General features: G+C 37.9%; 3 protein-coding genes across 3 annotated transcripts in view; 2 read left to right on the forward strand and 1 right to left on the reverse strand.

Moving 5' to 3' along the window:
• The window catches only part of LOC130101150 (gastrula zinc finger protein XlCGF7.1-like), a 260,846-nt gene that overhangs the window by 222,168 nt on the left and 22,094 nt on the right, over window positions 1–16,584 (reverse strand). The window lies entirely within an intron of this gene.
• LOC130101133 (zinc finger protein 239-like) overlaps window positions 1–16,584 on the forward strand; it is a 122,734-nt gene that overhangs the window by 52,558 nt on the left and 53,592 nt on the right. The window lies entirely within an intron of this gene.
• Window positions 1–16,584, forward strand: part of LOC130101166 (zinc finger protein 271-like) — a 25,784-nt gene continuing 9,200 nt past the window's right edge. The window contains exons 1-3 of the mRNA XM_056266753.1: window positions 1–247; window positions 557–1,226; window positions 12,071–12,162. Of these exons, the coding sequence (XP_056122728.1) occupies window positions 163–247; window positions 557–1,226; window positions 12,071–12,162 (847 nt within the window). The 5' untranslated portion in view covers window positions 1–162. The remainder of the gene's footprint in view (window positions 248–556; window positions 1,227–12,070; window positions 12,163–16,584) is intronic.

Here is a 16,584-nt window from a genome sequence, read left to right on the forward strand (position 1 = left end):
ATCTGGTCCTGTGGGCGTCAGTCACACAGTGATCACAGTTCACACCTGCAGTGAAGCCCCTCCCACAACAATTCACCAATAAATACTGGGAATATTCCCATCATCCTACAAGAGAAGGACAAACTCCAGGAGTAGCAGCTGCAATCTGTGTGACTTTTAAAGATGGAGTTTATTAAAGTGGAGATTGAAGACATGAGTGATCCAGAACCATCCAGAATAAAACATGAAGATACTGAGGAACAAACAGGTTGGTGTCCATTCTTGATTCTTCATTGTTGACGCTTTGTTGGCTGTGAAATAACAAGTAGTTTATTGATGATAAATTATGTAGAAATTCAACAAATTGATCCTAACCTTGTATCAATGTGTCAAATACATTTTAAGTATTCAAATTAATGATACGGTAATTATATAACAAACCTTTAATGTCAAAGATATGATACTTTATTCTCACACAGACAGAAACCTATTCTCTTGTTGTCTGCTTATGTTAACTTGAATTTTCCTTGAAATTATCCTCTTTAAACTGATTATAACTACTTAATGTTTATTTTAGATCAGATGGGAATAACAGAGCTAAGAGAAGAACTGAATGAAGTAAAGCATCACTGTGACTTCAAAACTCATGGAACAAAAGCCAAAAAGCTGCACTCCTGCTCACAGTGTGGAAAGAGTTTCAGACAAAAAGGAGACCTTAACAGACACATAAGAATTCACACTGGAGAGAAACCGTATCCATGCACTCAGTGTGGAAAGTGTTTCACATCTTCATCCTTACTCAAAATTCATCTGCGTATTCACTCTGGAGAAAAACCATTTAACTGTGATCAGTGTGGTAAAGAGTTTATTTTGTCATCACATTTAAAACAACACCTGAAAGTTCATTCAGATGAGAGGCCTCATGTGTGTTCTCTCTGTGGAAAGAGTTTTTCACGACTGATCAGTTGTAAACGGCACCAGAAAACTCATGATGAAGTGAGAGATCATGTGTGTTGTGACTGTGGGAAGAGCTTTACTACATCTAGTCATCTGAAACAGCACCAAAGAATTCATACTGGAGATAGACCTTACAAGTGCTCATATTGTGACCAGAGTTTCACTCAGTCTGGAAACCTGAAATCACATGAGCGAGTTCATACTGGAGAGAAGCCGTACGACTGTACTCAGTGTGGAAAGAGTTTTAAACATTTATCAAGCCTTCATGCTCATATGAAAAACTGTTGCATGTGATCAACATTCGGTTTCATTTCAAATATTCATTTGAAATCCATTTTTTTATTCAGGTAAATTCTGCAAGATAAAATATGGAGATTGTCTATTTTTTTTATTTGTTAAAATGAATGGAAGACTAGAAAGATTTAAGAGTTGAAGCTTCAAAAGTGTAAATCTTTTTTTTTTTTTTTTGCCAAATCTATCTTGAATTAGATATATTCATGTCATACTTATTTACTAAGTTTACTATATTGTCTTCTGTTAGTACATGCACTTTTGAGAAATAAACTGAAAAAACATCTTGTCTTGACAAAAAGTGTTTAACTGTGATTGTTTAAATTGAAAACAAGTCTAATATGTGTTTATGGAAATAGTTTTTCACTGCTGGCCTCTAAACAGCACCAGAAAATACAGACCATGAGAGAAATCGTGTGTTTTGAACACACCCGATACTCCATTGGTCTGACTCTGTCCGGTAGTGGCTTCACTTTTACCTGTTTGCACTCGTTTGATTTGTTCATTTAAATGTCAGTCAGAAAACATTAACCGCATTTCTACTGTACAGACCATATCAAATTCAATCACATTTTCTCCTGATAGTTTGTGCTCACAAGACTGCACAAAAAAACTCTCTTTCAGGCTTTTAGTTCAAAAGAGTGAACATTTACTGTATGTTTTTGTCACATTTCTTTATTGAGATTGATCATTTCTATACTCATTATGCTTGTTACCTAAAAATAACAAAAATGCCCCCAAAATTCAAGATATAGGGGTAACAAATACGTAATGTTCCTGTTTTTATATTCATATGAGGAACAACTCAAGCAACATAAAACCAAGAGTGCTGTTTTCCAGAATATCAGCTTAATTGAAAATGTGACATTACGCAAAGTTCCGTGACCAAGTTATTAATGGGTAACTTTAAATTTTAGACAAATAAAGATGTCAACAAAAAAGATAGATTTTGTTGATAATGATTGACTAGTAGCAGCAATAGAAATTATAGTAAAGTGTTAGAAGTGTTATTTATAAAAAAAAAAATAAAAAAAAAACAGGCAAATCGATTGCCGTACTTTCCCTGAATATTGACTTACTAAATGAACTAACCAGTGGTTTTCAAACCCTGGGTCGCGACCCTCGGGTGGGTCGCGAGAATAAAAAAATGGGTCGCCAGTGATTTAAAAAAAAAAAAAAAAAAAAATCCGTTTTCTAATTAAATTAATATTAATAATAATAGCTTTGAAACAACGAAACAAACTGAATGCTTCTCCTGACATGCGTGTTGCCCTCTCGTCCTGCGAACCGGCTTGGGACCAGATTATGCAGAATAAGCAGGCCCTTCTCATTAATATACACAAAACACGCACTCGTTCGCTCCACCCGCAACACACACACGTTCGCTCCATCGGCAACAACACACTAACACTCGTCGTTCCTTCCTAGGGCTGTCAAAATTAGGCTACTCAAAAATTACGTTCTAAAAAATCCCTCTAAAAAAACACATATGCTATGCTATATTCGAACTATTCGAACATCTGGTTGTGCATTTTGTCAATGACGCGCATTACGTCAATAACAGGTCAAATTAATACAAAGAGACATAACTACTTGTTTAGGTAGTTTATTTAAGTTTAAACATATTTGACAACGTATTACCTACACAAAAACAAGTAGCCTAAATCAACTAATGGCCAAGACCGCAGACCTCACTCTCGCTAGGCACTCTTTCTCTCTCTCTCTCCCTCACCTCACGCTCTCTGCGCATAACGGTTTGAACAACAACAACGATAAACAAATGTTGAGTGCTGATCAAGAGTTTTGTGCAAGCAATTTAAGGTCGTGACTCTTGTCCCAAATATAGCAGGCTTCATTCAGTGATTGAAACAAATATTATTAACATTAATTGAAGTTTTAAAGAACCGACATTGAACGCCCCGAGCGAGCTGTGCTGTGGTAAACATGGAACTTTTCCTTGACATGAAACGGTAAATAATCAAACCAGTGAAGCCTGCGATGCATGGAACTGCTGTATCTAACCTACCTTATTCATGCAATAAATAAGAATAAGAAATAAAAAACTTTCAGCTGTGCCAGTGCGACTCTTGTGACCTGTCCCTGATCCCTCAGGCAGCGCGCAAAGCTGACAGCCGCGCCTCTGATACCGCGGGCGTGTTTTTCCACATTCAAATATTAATTTTCACATTCGAAATTCTGTTTTTTAAAACTATTCGAATATATAGGCCTATTCGAATTTGGAATATTCGTTGACAGCCCTATTCTCATTTGAATTATAAATAAGTTTGCTTTTAAATTTTGTGTGATTTTGGTTGGGTGACAGTTAAGTTTGACAAGAGTTTACAGTTTGACAAAACCACAATGTTGTGTTTTAACAATGTTGTGTCGAGTGTACACAAGTATAAATAAACACTTTGCAGTTTGAATGATGTCCTGTATGAACGACGGAGTATATTTTTTGTTTCCAGTGCCGCGCCTCACACACACACACACACACACAAATACACCATTCCAGGCTTGACATCGCAGCCTGTTCATTATAGCCGAAATAAAAATATGACAATAAAATAGTCAACCTAATATAAAAATCACACTGCTCTGTTTAAATAGTCAATTCGTACCATTCAGCGTAAGCACCGCTCAACCGTGATGTTTCCAAGCACATTTTTGCGCATGTGAAAAGGATGATTTTTTTCCCTGTCGATATTGCAGCGTGAGTGAAGTTGCTACAACGCCTATAATAAAGAATAGTTTACCATCAAATACATCGCGAATGTTAAAATATTTTGATTCTAATGAGAGAGTTAGGCTACGTGAGCATAATGCCCCTTTTACTTTCCCTTTAAATTATTTCGTTTTGGCTTGTTTAGTTATTATTTTTTTATTCTTGTTCTGTTCTGTATATAATTAATATTACATTTAAAGAGTCTGTTGTGGAATATGTTTTGTGTATTTGTACTTTTTAAGCATTCAGCAAATGATAAGCTATTTATTGGTTAAAAGTCCTGTATGTAGGCCTATAGCTTGATCAAATTATTTCAGAATCGACTTTGCGTTGCAATCGCGTCAAGGATCAGCAAGTGCACGTGCATCATCAAAAGTAAAGTGGTTAAAAAAAGTGCTTAAAGAAAGGTTAAAGAAAAAAAATTCTGCGCACAAGCCTATGGGTCGCGTAAAAAAAAAAGAAAAAAAAAAGGGCCCCTCTTGAAAAAGTTTGAAAACCACTGAACTAACCCTTTGAATACAATGCTATAAAATGCGGCCCCTTTAAGAAACATGACGACATCGCGCACTGCGCCTGCGCAGAAGAGAGAGGCGAGAGAGACGAGAAGAGACGAGAAGAGACGAGCTGAAACTTTCACCAGTTGAGGCTGAAAGTGACGCTGTTAACGATCGTGAATGAAGGACAAATGTGGAATATTTTCTCCGGATGCAGTATATTTCTAGTCTGCAGGTGAGAGATGTTCCCAGATTACAGAGTTTAACATTAACCAGCTCCAGAGTGCAAGCCCTCATATCGTGAATAAGGTTTGTCTGCACTGGAATCACACGAGCGAGTTCATACTGGAGAGAAGCTGCACTAATGTGGAGAGAGTTTTAGACATTCAAGCTCAGCAGTGAATCATATAAAGAAGCGTTGTCCAAGTGTCACAGTGAGCAAAGCATATCCATTCATCCAGTGAGTTTGTTTGCAGGTTCTTTATTGGTGTGACAAATATTTGTACATTTGTATTGTCAAAGTAATGGCACCTTTTCTGTAGAGCTGTATTCTGGATACATTGAGAATCATGATGTTTTGTTTAAAATAGAAACCACTATCCTGAATATACAATTAAACCAAATAACATGTAATTTACTAGAGGCTCTGAAAAAAGGCCAATTGTTGCAATGCAGTCTTTTATTAATAGACTAAATATATTAAGATTTTTTTTCTCATCGTTTTGAATGAATGATTCAATCATTCACTCACTTGTTCCATTACTGGATGTATTGCTTTTTGAACGAATTTCATAAATTAACTTTTTTAAGGATCGATGAGAATTGGGCATAACAACAACAACAACAAAAAAGCATGTTACTGAAAATTAGCAAATTAAGAGTCTAACAAACAAAATGACTGAGGTTATATTCAGGTGTGCATACTTATTAGGCATGTTTTCTTTTACAGATTAAATAAGCCCAAAAAGATATTTAACTCGGACTGAAAAGTAAAAAATAATAATAATTAAATGCCCATGAGAAGGATGCAATACCAATGCAATTCTAGCAATTGCAGTTAAAGCATGACAATAGGCTTTATGCTCAGCTGCACTACTTCCTGAACTTCAGCCAGCTCCTTGTTTCCTGTCTGACATTATTGGACAAACTGATTAACCCAGGTGTGTCTGGTATTTGTTACTGGTCAGGCACACCTGGATTAATCAGTTTGTCCAATAATGTCAGACAGGAAACAAGGAGCTGGCTGAAGTTCAGGAAGTAGTGCAGCTGGGCATAAAGCCTATTGAACAGTGAAATGCTCATTGGGTCAGCAGTCAGTCAAACAAAAACAGGTGGGGAAGAAAATGTGAACTGCTAAATAATGAAGAATTAAGTGTGAAACCTTTAGGAACCCTTTAGTCTCCAACACCACCATTTTCCAGAACTGCAACCTACCTGGAGTCTCCAGAAGAGCAAGGTGTCAGGATCTCAGAGACTTAGGTTAGGTAAAGAATCTTAAAAAAATTACCCCCACTTAATAGGAATCACAAGCTGAAGTTTAGTACAATTCATGAAGACTGTTTTTTTATAGGCTTTATAGACAGATTTAGCCTGGGAAAACCCAGACAACTTCCGGCAAATTTAGATTTGCTTTGAAAGTTAGTCTGGCAAAGAGCTCATTCAAGCCCATTTCCAATCCATCGAAATCGCGGCACCAATCAGAAACGTTGGGGCGGGCTTTACACGATGACGACAGTGCTGGGATTTTGAAGCAGATTTTAGCCTACATTACAAAGATGGATGCCGCCGTCGAACATCACTCGTTCGAATCAGCTATCGCGTCTGTTTTAAGCGATTTGAACGTTTCCCTTTTGTTAAAAACCGAGCAAAGAACAACACTCGGAGATGTTTCTCCGCCGCTCTGCATACGTCATCTCCTTCATCGCTTTGACTGGTTTTAGGTCTATCCGCGATGTCCGTTGGTGACGCCCCTCTGGAAATGATTTGTCTATGACGCTTTGCCAGACCATAACTCAGTTACAACTGAGAATGGTCTGGTTTTAACCAGGCTAAGACAGATTGAGAGTGACTCTTGAAGGACCAGCACCACATCCTCTTGTAGCACTGTTTGAAGAATTTATCTCCCAGAATCTGGCAGTACGTTTCGGGAGTTCATTTTTAGTCCATCTCCTACCCTGAAGTCCCGTTTTGCAAAGATGGACTAAAAATGAACTGACAAAGCTGGAGACTAAAGGGTTTCTGATGGTTTCACACTTAATTCTTCACCTTAATTATTAATTCTTTTGCAGTTAAAATGTGTCTTTTCTTCTCCACCTGTTTTTGTCTGACCCTGCTGACCCAATGAGCATTTCACTGTCCAATGGTCATGCCTTAACTGCAATTTATAGTATTGCACCCTTCTCATGGGCATTTAATAATTTTTGAATTTTTAGTCTGAGTTAAATATCATTTTTGGCTTATTTTATCTGTAGAAGAAAACGTACCCAATAATTATACACACCTGAATATAAGGCGTTTTTCATTTCCAGCCTTCATGTACAATTATACATCACTTATAAATGATAAAATACAAAATTAAGAGTAGTTATTAAGATTAATGAGATTTATAATTGGTCAAATGTTCCTGGAAAAAAAGCATAAACCGAGAGAAGTAGCTCCGGCTACAATGTTCTTCAGCAAGACGCATGCAGTTTTGTTTATTAACAGCTAGAGTGTCATACAATAGGTAGTCAACCAGAATGCCTAATTACGCCGCGCTTGCCGCCGCCGGAAATCCACTGTGGCAAAAATAAACCAGTCGCCAGGTGGCGCAAAGCGACATTTAGCAAAACAGCGGCAATTGCCGCATTTTGAAAAGTGAGGCTAATGTCAATTAACAATAAGGATGAAATACTACAACTATGGTAATTTCCAAATAAGCCAACAACAAATATGAACAATCTAAACAAGAGCTATTGACATTTGCTGTACAATAATGTAACAAACAAAGATTTGGTGGAGTTGAAACTGCATGTCATAAAGTAATAATTTTATTATTAAATGAAATTTGGTTAATGTTATTTAAACAACGATCATAAAGAATTTATAGTATACATATAGACTTTTATTTGTACGAACATTGAACTATTATATATCTCTGTTTGCAGGCTATCTGTTTATTAAAAAACACAGCACAAGGTCTTGTAAAAAAAAATCATTATTTCAACAAGAATGAGACTGATTGAATATGTAAAAAATAAATAAATAAACAAACGAAACAGAATTGAACAAACTTTTAGAACAAAACAAATAATACAACTTTTTTTTAAATAGCATAGGCCTATATGTTGCAACAGATTTGGTCAAATTTAACGAAAGCAAAACGTAATCACGTAACGTAATAAACAGAATATAACAAACTTTTAGGGCAGAACATTTTGTGAATCAAAAGTTAAAATAGGCCTATCTCGCAGTCAGTGAAAATAAATAAGGTGCAATGACGCTAATTATTTTTACTATTGTATTGAGGAATGAGACGATTGAAGAGCATTTCTTTCGTCCGCACACACACCGACTGCTGTACAACCGAACTTCTGGGCATTTCTCTGTGAGAAAATTTGTGGATGAGTGGTAGAACTTAGGTTTCAATAATTTAGATGACATGGGTTCAAATCCTGAATAAATATGGTCTACTATAATTTTTTTAAATTATTATTAATGCAGAGATTTGTCTAGTTCTAAAACTGTTACACCATATTGTTATTAAAATCACCATGCATTTCCATTTTACAATAAAGAACAAATCTTATCCAACAGAATGACTGAATTTACATCTGTATAATAATTCCAATTGCAAAAAAAAAAGCAGTTCTGTTAAAAAAAAGAAAAAGAAAATAAAACTTCATGGGGTTCCATATAGAGAAATAGTGTTTTAAAACATGTTTGTAAGCAAGGTGCGATTTGCCAGTGGGGGATTTCCCCCCTCCACAGTAATCAATTCACCAATAGACCATATAAAATATATTTGAATAAAATATGCAACACGCACGTTTAAACAACAAACAATAAAATCTGAACCAGCGCTCGATCCTGGTTCCAGTGGCCTTAATACATTCACGGCTTTTCAAAATGTCACAAACCGTTTTGAGATGGTTTTGAACGAAATATTGAAGTTTATAATTAAGTATTTTGGCACACCGCGCCGAGTGGCGCTACACATTATTCTAAAAACGGGTTTTAATCTGGCAAAGTTCAACAAACGCAGCGGCGCGTTTACTTGAATTTTATTTTTGTCATAACAGCTAAAAGAACTTAATAGGCTATAGCCTACTCCGTAATTTTTGGTCATACAGATAAGAGATCATCTTTTAAAACTGTGAAAGGTCTACTTTTATTCATGTTACATGTAGGCCTACAGTAGGCTACACTCACAATAGGGTAACTACAAAATGTTTTCTGTCGTCTCTGTCTCTGGGAACTGCGCATCAAAAAAATGTCTAAAGCTTTAAATGTGAATAAATATGATCTGATTATGTAATCCACATGAAAACAACGAGAGGCACAGAGGATCTACTCAAACATGTGTATGAGTGCTTCGCAATGAGGAAAGGACAAGAGTGAAAATATTGCTCTAATTAAATGTAGTGAAATCGCCCTGAATTAAAATGTAGTAAACAGATCAAATAATTTCAAACATAATTGTCGAAATATTGCAATATTGTTTAATTTAAGTTCATAATTATTCTATAAATGCTATTTAGTTTAACATAAGCACGAACAGGCCAACACTGTGGTTCGAGATATAGGCCTATTTGAATAAAAAATACTCCCCCTCTGCTTTATCCATAAATCGCACCCTGGTTGTTACGATCCAGAAAAATCTGTGGAATTTAATACTGCGTTGAACATTTAGTACATGACAACAAATGAACATGAGTTTGTTTGTATTTCGTTTTGCTTGGAAATAGATGGCCTAAACCAATTCTTCAATCATTGAAGTAATTAAATATTTAGTTGATAAACTTTTATGACAGCAATATTACTACATGTAGCCTAAATGAGTTAATCCCTTCATTATCAGCACTTTAATAATCAACTTTAATATCAACTCTTTGTCTCAGACGCTCCTCAGAGAGCATGTGGGGGGTTGGAGGTGCAGTATGGCTTTATCATGGGGGAGCAGTGTCAGATAGCCAGCCTGATGATACGATTTTATCTTAAAGAGCAGGAAAAGTTCCTTTCAGGATAAATCTCTCTGTGTCCAAATGTAGGCCCTATATCTTATTTTTTTTAACTCAGTGCTGAGAATTGCACGAACCAATGGTGATGCTGCATATCTGCACGAACCAATCAGGGCGCATCCTGAACCGAGCGCACATGTTCTTGGGCCCTAGCCTAAGGAGCTTGGATAAGGCCCTTGAAGGCAATAAAGGGCGACCAGAAAGATGGCTCAGACTGTGTTCGGAGCCTCCAGAGAGGTTATAGTGGGTTAAGCTCACTCGGAGGTTAACTCCAGCTAGACAGAGAGGATTCGACTTCCTAGTTGTAAAATCTGGCAAAGGTGGACGGCGAGGACCAGCCGGCCGCCACACAAATGTCGCCAATACATACACCAATGGACCACGCCCAGGAAGAGGCAATGCCTCTGGTGGAGTGTGTTCTGATGCCGATGAGGCATTCAAGGCCTATCGAAGCGTAAGCCAATGCGATGGCGTCCACTATCCAGCGGGATAGTCTCTGCTTCGTGACTGGAAGCCCTTTGGTGCGGCCACCGATGCATATGAAGAGCTGCTCTGACTGCCTAAACTGGGCAGGGTGCTCTATATAGAGTAAGTGTAATTGATGCTCGTGGAATAGCCAACAGCAAAATACCTAGTGCTTTGAGCAGAGTAGAGAGCACTTTGGGCGCCTTGCCATGCCTTGAGGACAACCTTGTAAATCGCCCACTCACTTGAACGATGCTTACAGGAGTGAGGCCCCTTGAGGGCTCTAAGGACTGTCGATAGGTCTCAAGAGGGTATGGTAAAAGAACGAGGTGGGTTGAGCCTCCTCGCCCTTTTCAAGGAGCGAACAACCAGGTTGCTTCTACCCAGCGATTGGCCAACCACAGGAGCTTGGTATGCTGCTATGGCCACCACATAGACTTGGAGCGTGGAGGGGGTCCAAGGTTGGGTCCTCCAGAGAGGGGCCATAAGAAGGGTGGTGTGTATATCCACCCTGATCCCCTTGATGACCTGAGGGAGTAGTGCGACTGTGGGAAAGCTGTAAAGGGGAAGGCTCTGCCATTTTTTTGGGCCAGCGCAGCCATTTTCTTTGTAAAGAATATTGCGTGGTGAGTTGTCTTTGGAGGCGAAGAGGTCCACCTCTCTGTAGTAGCATCTGTAGTAAACATGGGGTTGGTCTCGAGGAGGAAGGTGGTTACTACATATGCTACTACAGAGAGGTCGACCTCTTCGCCTCCGAAGACATCTCTCACTGCACAAGATTCTTTACCGGTCATGGCTGGGGTCCTTCTAAGGGGCCAGGGCTCCGATGCAGCCGTGGTTCACCTTGACACGATGACGATCTTATCGACAGGCGTGAGCTGGGACCAGGGGTTTCAGTCAGTACTGCATGGGGCGCATGTGCAGCAAGCCCAGAGGAAGTACTGACAATGCAGAGGCCATTATCCCTAGCATCGTCTGAATATTTCTGAGAGGGGAAAAGATATTGCGAGACAATGGATAGTGTGAGCACACTCGGGTGATAGCAATAGTCGAGAACCGCCCCCAGGAAAGAGATTCTCTGGCTGGGAGACAGTGAGCTCTTGGTTCTATGTCAGTTTAGTCCTAGTTGATTGAGTCCATTTTAGATGGCTGAGGAGCATCGATCTGTGAGAAATCAACTCTGCCTCTTGACTGGGCCAAAATGAGCCAGTAGTTTAAGTAATTCAGGATGTGCATCCCTTTCTGTCTCGGGAGAAAGTGCTGCATCCTTGCACTTCATAAAAGTGCGTGGTGCCAGGGAAAGTCTGAATGGTAGGACCATATACTGGTAGACCACCCATTCAAACGCGAATCTCAAAAACAATCTGTTAGGTCGTTATAGGGTTAGGGTTAGACCTGCATCTTTCAGATCCATTGAGAAAAAACAATCCCCTGGGTGTACTTGTGAGAGGATTTGTTTAAACGTTAGCATCTTGAATGGCCGCCTCATGAAGGCGCGATTCAGATGTCCAGGATCCAGGATGGGCCTGAGGCCGCCGTGCTTTTTGGAAACGAGGAAGCAGCGGCTGTATAAGCCTGATTTGCTGTGTGGAAGAGGAACTTTACAACTCCTTTCTCCAGCAAGCTCACTACTTTCGGTGCGGAGGACATGTGCTATGTTGCTCCTTACTGGCGGCTAGGGGCTGAATTAGTTCGGGAGGCAGCTCGCTGTGCTGGGGCGGGAAAAAGGCACCATATGCGTTTTCTGTTAAAGTAATCCAGTATAAATTCTTTTTAAAATCTTTTTTTTTAGTTTTTTTTTTAGATCTGGTCCTGTGGGCGTCAGTATCACACAGTGATCACAGTTCGCACCTACAGTGAAGCCCCTCCCACAACAATTCACCAATAAATACTGGGAATAATCGCATCATCCTACAAGAGCCGCTGAAATCTGCGTGACTGTTCAAGATGGAGTTTATTAAAGAGGAGATTGAAGACATGAGTGTTCCAGAACCATCCAGAATAAAACATGAAGATACTGAGGAACAAATAGGTTGGTGTCCATTCCTGATTCTTCATTGTTGATTGCTTTGATAGCTGTGGAATAAGTAGCATATGGATGATAAATGATGTAGAAATTGATTAATCTAAATCATCATAACCTTGTATATAGCAGTTGTCAAGGTTAACTATAGCCCCGATATAGTCCGGCTATGAGTAACCCACTTCTAGCCAAAATAATCTTGAATTTAGTTAGACGTCATTTTTGACAATAATAACTTAAGAGATATATGATATTCCATAATATAAGCAAAGTCAACAGTGATAACAAGGTGTTTGGTTTTATTTCTCTGACATGTTATCTAATTGATGACTAGTCTATTCTTGAGCTATGGTTAGACATCTATTATATATTCACTGACAGCCCAGATTTTGCCTTGTTTTAGCCTAGACATCAGTGCAGTATTTGGACAGCTATCAGACATCTTTTAATTGGAAAATGATCAAAGATCTGATACTTTATACTTACACAGACAGAAACCTACTCACTTGTTTTCTGCTGTGTTCACTTGAAGTTTCCTTGAATTTATCCTGCTTAAACTGATTATAACTACTTAATGTTTATTTTAGATCAGATGGAAATAATGGAGCAAAGAGAAGAACTGAATGAAGTAAAGAAACACTGTGACTTCAAAACTCAAGGAACAAAAGCCAAAAAGCTGCACATCTGCTCTCAGTGTGGAAAGAGTTTGCAAAATGAACAAAACCTTAATGTGCACATGAGAATTCACACTGGAGAAAAACCGTATCCATGCACTCAGTGTGGAAAGAGTTTCACATCTTCATCCATACTCAAAATTCATCTGCGTATTCACTCTGGAGAAAAACCATTTAACTGTGATCAGTGTGGTAAAGATTTTATTTCGTCATCACATCTAATAACACATCTCAAAGTTCATTCAGACGAGATGCCGTATGTGTGTTCTCTCTGTAAAAAAAGTTTTTCTCGACTGGACAATTATAAAACGCACCAGAAAACACATAATGAAGTGAGAGATCATGTGTGCTTTGAGTGTGGGAAGAGCTTTATAACAACTAGTGAACTGAAACACCATCAACGAGTTCATTCTGGAGAGAAGCCTTACCAATGTACTCAGTGTGAGAAGAGTTTTAAATGTCCAAAATCTTTCAAGTATCATCTGCACATTCACTCTGGCGAAAAGCCATTTAACTGTGATCAGTGTGGTAAAGATTTTATTTCACCATCATATCTCAAAAAACACCTAACTGTGCATTCAGGTGTTAAGCCTCACTTGTGTTCTCTCTGTGGAAAGAGTTTTTCACGGCTGGACAGTTTTAAAGTTCACCAAAAAACGCATAATGAAGTGAGAGATCATGTGTGTTTTGACTGTGGGAAGAGCTTTATTACAGATGGCCATCTGAGACAGCACCAAAGAATTCATACTGGAGAAAAACCTTACAAGTGCTCATATTGTGACAAGAGTTTCACTCAGTCTGGAAGCCTGAAATCACATGAGCGAGTTCATACTGGAGAAAAACCTTACAAGTGCTCCGTTTGTGACAAGAGTTTCACTCAGTCTGGAAACCTGAAACTACATGAGCGAGTTCATATTGGAGAGTAGCTGTACTCATTGTAAGAATTCCCCTTTTTAGGATTCCTCTTTTCAATACTCTCCTGACACCATTCCAGTGACAATGGTATTGATTAATGTAAGATCTCTTGTAAATAAGACTTTTATTTTGAATGATCTCTTTCTTTCTCATAAAATAGATTTTTTATTCGTCACTGAGACTTAGCTTAAAGGGATACTCCACCCAAAAATGAAAATTCTGTAATTTACTCACCCTCAAGTTGTTGCAAACCTGTATGAGTTTCTTTCTTCTGCTGAACACAAAGGAAGATATTTTGAAGAACCATTGGAACCAAACAGTTGTTTGGCACCATTAACTTCCATAGTAGAAAAAAAATACAATGGAAGTCAATGGTGCCAAAGTTCCAAACGTTCTTCAAAATATCTTCTTTTGTGTTCAGCAGAAGAAAGAAACTCATAAAGGTTTGCAACAACTTGAGGGTGAGTAAATGATGACAGAATTTTCATTTTTGGGTGGAGTATCTCTTTAATGTAGGCGAAATCACTCCTCTCTCTGAAATTTCTTCTCCTTGTTGCAGTTTTTTCAGTACCCCTAGGTCTGTTGGCCTGTTTTTAAAGACAAGTTTAAGTGTAGATTTTTACCTTCCGAGTCTTGTTGTACATTTGAATAGGTTAATTACATTTAACTCTTCTAAAACTGAGTTTTGTGCTTTGATTTATAGACCCCCAAACTTTAATGGGGATTTTATACAGAAGATCTCTGAATTTTTATCTGCAATTGTCCCCTCTTTTGAGGTCCTGTTGCTATTCCATCACTCACTCCTTCATGTGATTCCCTCTTTTCTGTTTAAGGAGGTACTTGATTCCATTGGTCCAAGTATTTTGTCCATTATGAATGTTAGTTTGTCATCTGTTGTTGTTCCAGCAACTTTTAAGCATGCTGTTATTAAGCCCCTTCTACCTTTTCAGTCAGTTTAGGGGATTATTCTTCTACTGTTGACCCTCGTGTGTGTGGGGTTCCTCAGGGTTCTATCTTGGGACCAATTTTATTTGTCTTTTTATATGCTCCCTCTATGTTCTATTTGTGAGAAATTTGGGGTTCACTGTAATCTCTATATGGATGATTCTCAAATTAATTTACCACTGAAGCATGGGTATAAATGTGCCATTCAGTCCCTGCATGAATGTTTGGCCGAGGTTAAAGAGATACTCCACTTTTTTTGGAAATAGGCTCATTTTACAACTCCCCCAGAGTTAAACTGTTGAGTTTTACCGTTTTTTGAATCCATTCAGCCGATCTCCGGTTCTGGCGGTACCACTTTTAGCATAGGTTAGCATACATCATTGGAGTGGACAAGACCATTAGCATTTCTAAAAAAAAAAATGACCAAAGAGTTTCGATATTTTTCCTATTTAAAACTTGACTCTTCTGTAGTTACATCGTGCACTAAGACCGACGGAAAATGTAAAGTTGCGATTTTCTAGGCTGATATGGCTAGGAACTATACTCTCATTCCTGCGTAATAATCAAGAAACGTCACTGCCGTACCATGAGAGCAGCAGGCGTAATGATATGACGCAGCGCCTGAAAATAGTTCCGTTGTGTTGACGGAAGGTGGCCTATTTTCAGGCGCTGCGAGAGTTTTTTCATGAAAAAATATCTCGTAATTCTGAGATAATTAACTCGTTAATTCAGAAAAACAGAGCAAAAACTTTTTTCCCATAAAATTATCTCGTAATTCTGAGATGATTAACTCTTTAATTCAGAAAATCAGAGTAGATTTTTTTTCCTCAAGTGAATGCAATACGCTTCTGTACTGGAATGACCTTCTGTCTGTTTAATCTTCTCCTACATTGGGTGTATTTCAGAGTGCACTTAACTTATTTATTTGTTTTAGAATTTGAAACTGTAAACAGTGTATGTTTGCAGTGTTTTTATGACATTTTTTTTAATGTGATCTTTTTTCTGTACATCACTTTGGTTCCACTTGTGGTGTTGAAAGTGCTCTATAAATAAATAAGGAGAAGTTGAGTTGAGAAGAGTTTTGAATATTTTACCAGGCCTTCACCCTCCTATGAAAATATTTTGCACATGATCAACATTAGTTTTCATGTCAAATGCTTTCAGGTAAATTCTGCAAGATAAAATATGGAGATTTATTTAGTTTTTTTGTTTTGTTTTGAGAAATGCTTGGAAAACTTGGAAGACTTCAGAGTTAAAGCTTCAACAACTCTTATAGTGTAAATATGTTTTTTTTTTTTGTGCAAAAATCTGCCTGGATCGATTGTGTAGTAGGTCTAAATTGAATTAGATATATGTACATGAAATACATGAGATATATATATATATATATATATATATGTCTTTTACTTATTTACTAACTTTACTATATTGTGTTCTGATAGTAGGCCTACATGCAATTGTGAGAAATAAACCGAAAAAACATTTTGTCTCGACAAAAACCTTTTAACTGTGATTGTTAAACTGAAAACAAGGCTAATATGTGTTTGTGGAAATAGTTTGCTATTTAAAACTGCTGGACTTTTGCTGGACCATGAGAAAAAATGTTATATCAAATATATATATCATTAGGCATCATAACAAGTTAACAAATATTTTAAATAAAAAAAGGAAAAACGAAATTAAAACAATACATTTATCATACAGCAGCACTATTGTGGAAATGTTATGGTGATGCATTCTAAAACAACGGTCGCTTTAAAAACCTCATGCTGGGGGCTCAGCTTGAATATTTTAAACTTGCTGCGAAAGGGTTTACAGTCGGCCCCTTTAAGAAACATGACACTGCGCACTGAGGATGCGCAGAAGAAAAAACGAGAGAGGGAGACGAGACGAGACG

The sequence above is a fragment of the Rhinichthys klamathensis genome, unplaced genomic scaffold (assembly GCF_029890125.1).
Source record: "Rhinichthys klamathensis goyatoka isolate OS25496 unplaced genomic scaffold, OSU_Roscu_1.1 h1tg000253l_1, whole genome shotgun sequence".
In the NCBI taxonomy this organism is placed as follows: domain Eukaryota; kingdom Metazoa; phylum Chordata; class Actinopteri; order Cypriniformes; family Leuciscidae; genus Rhinichthys; species Rhinichthys klamathensis.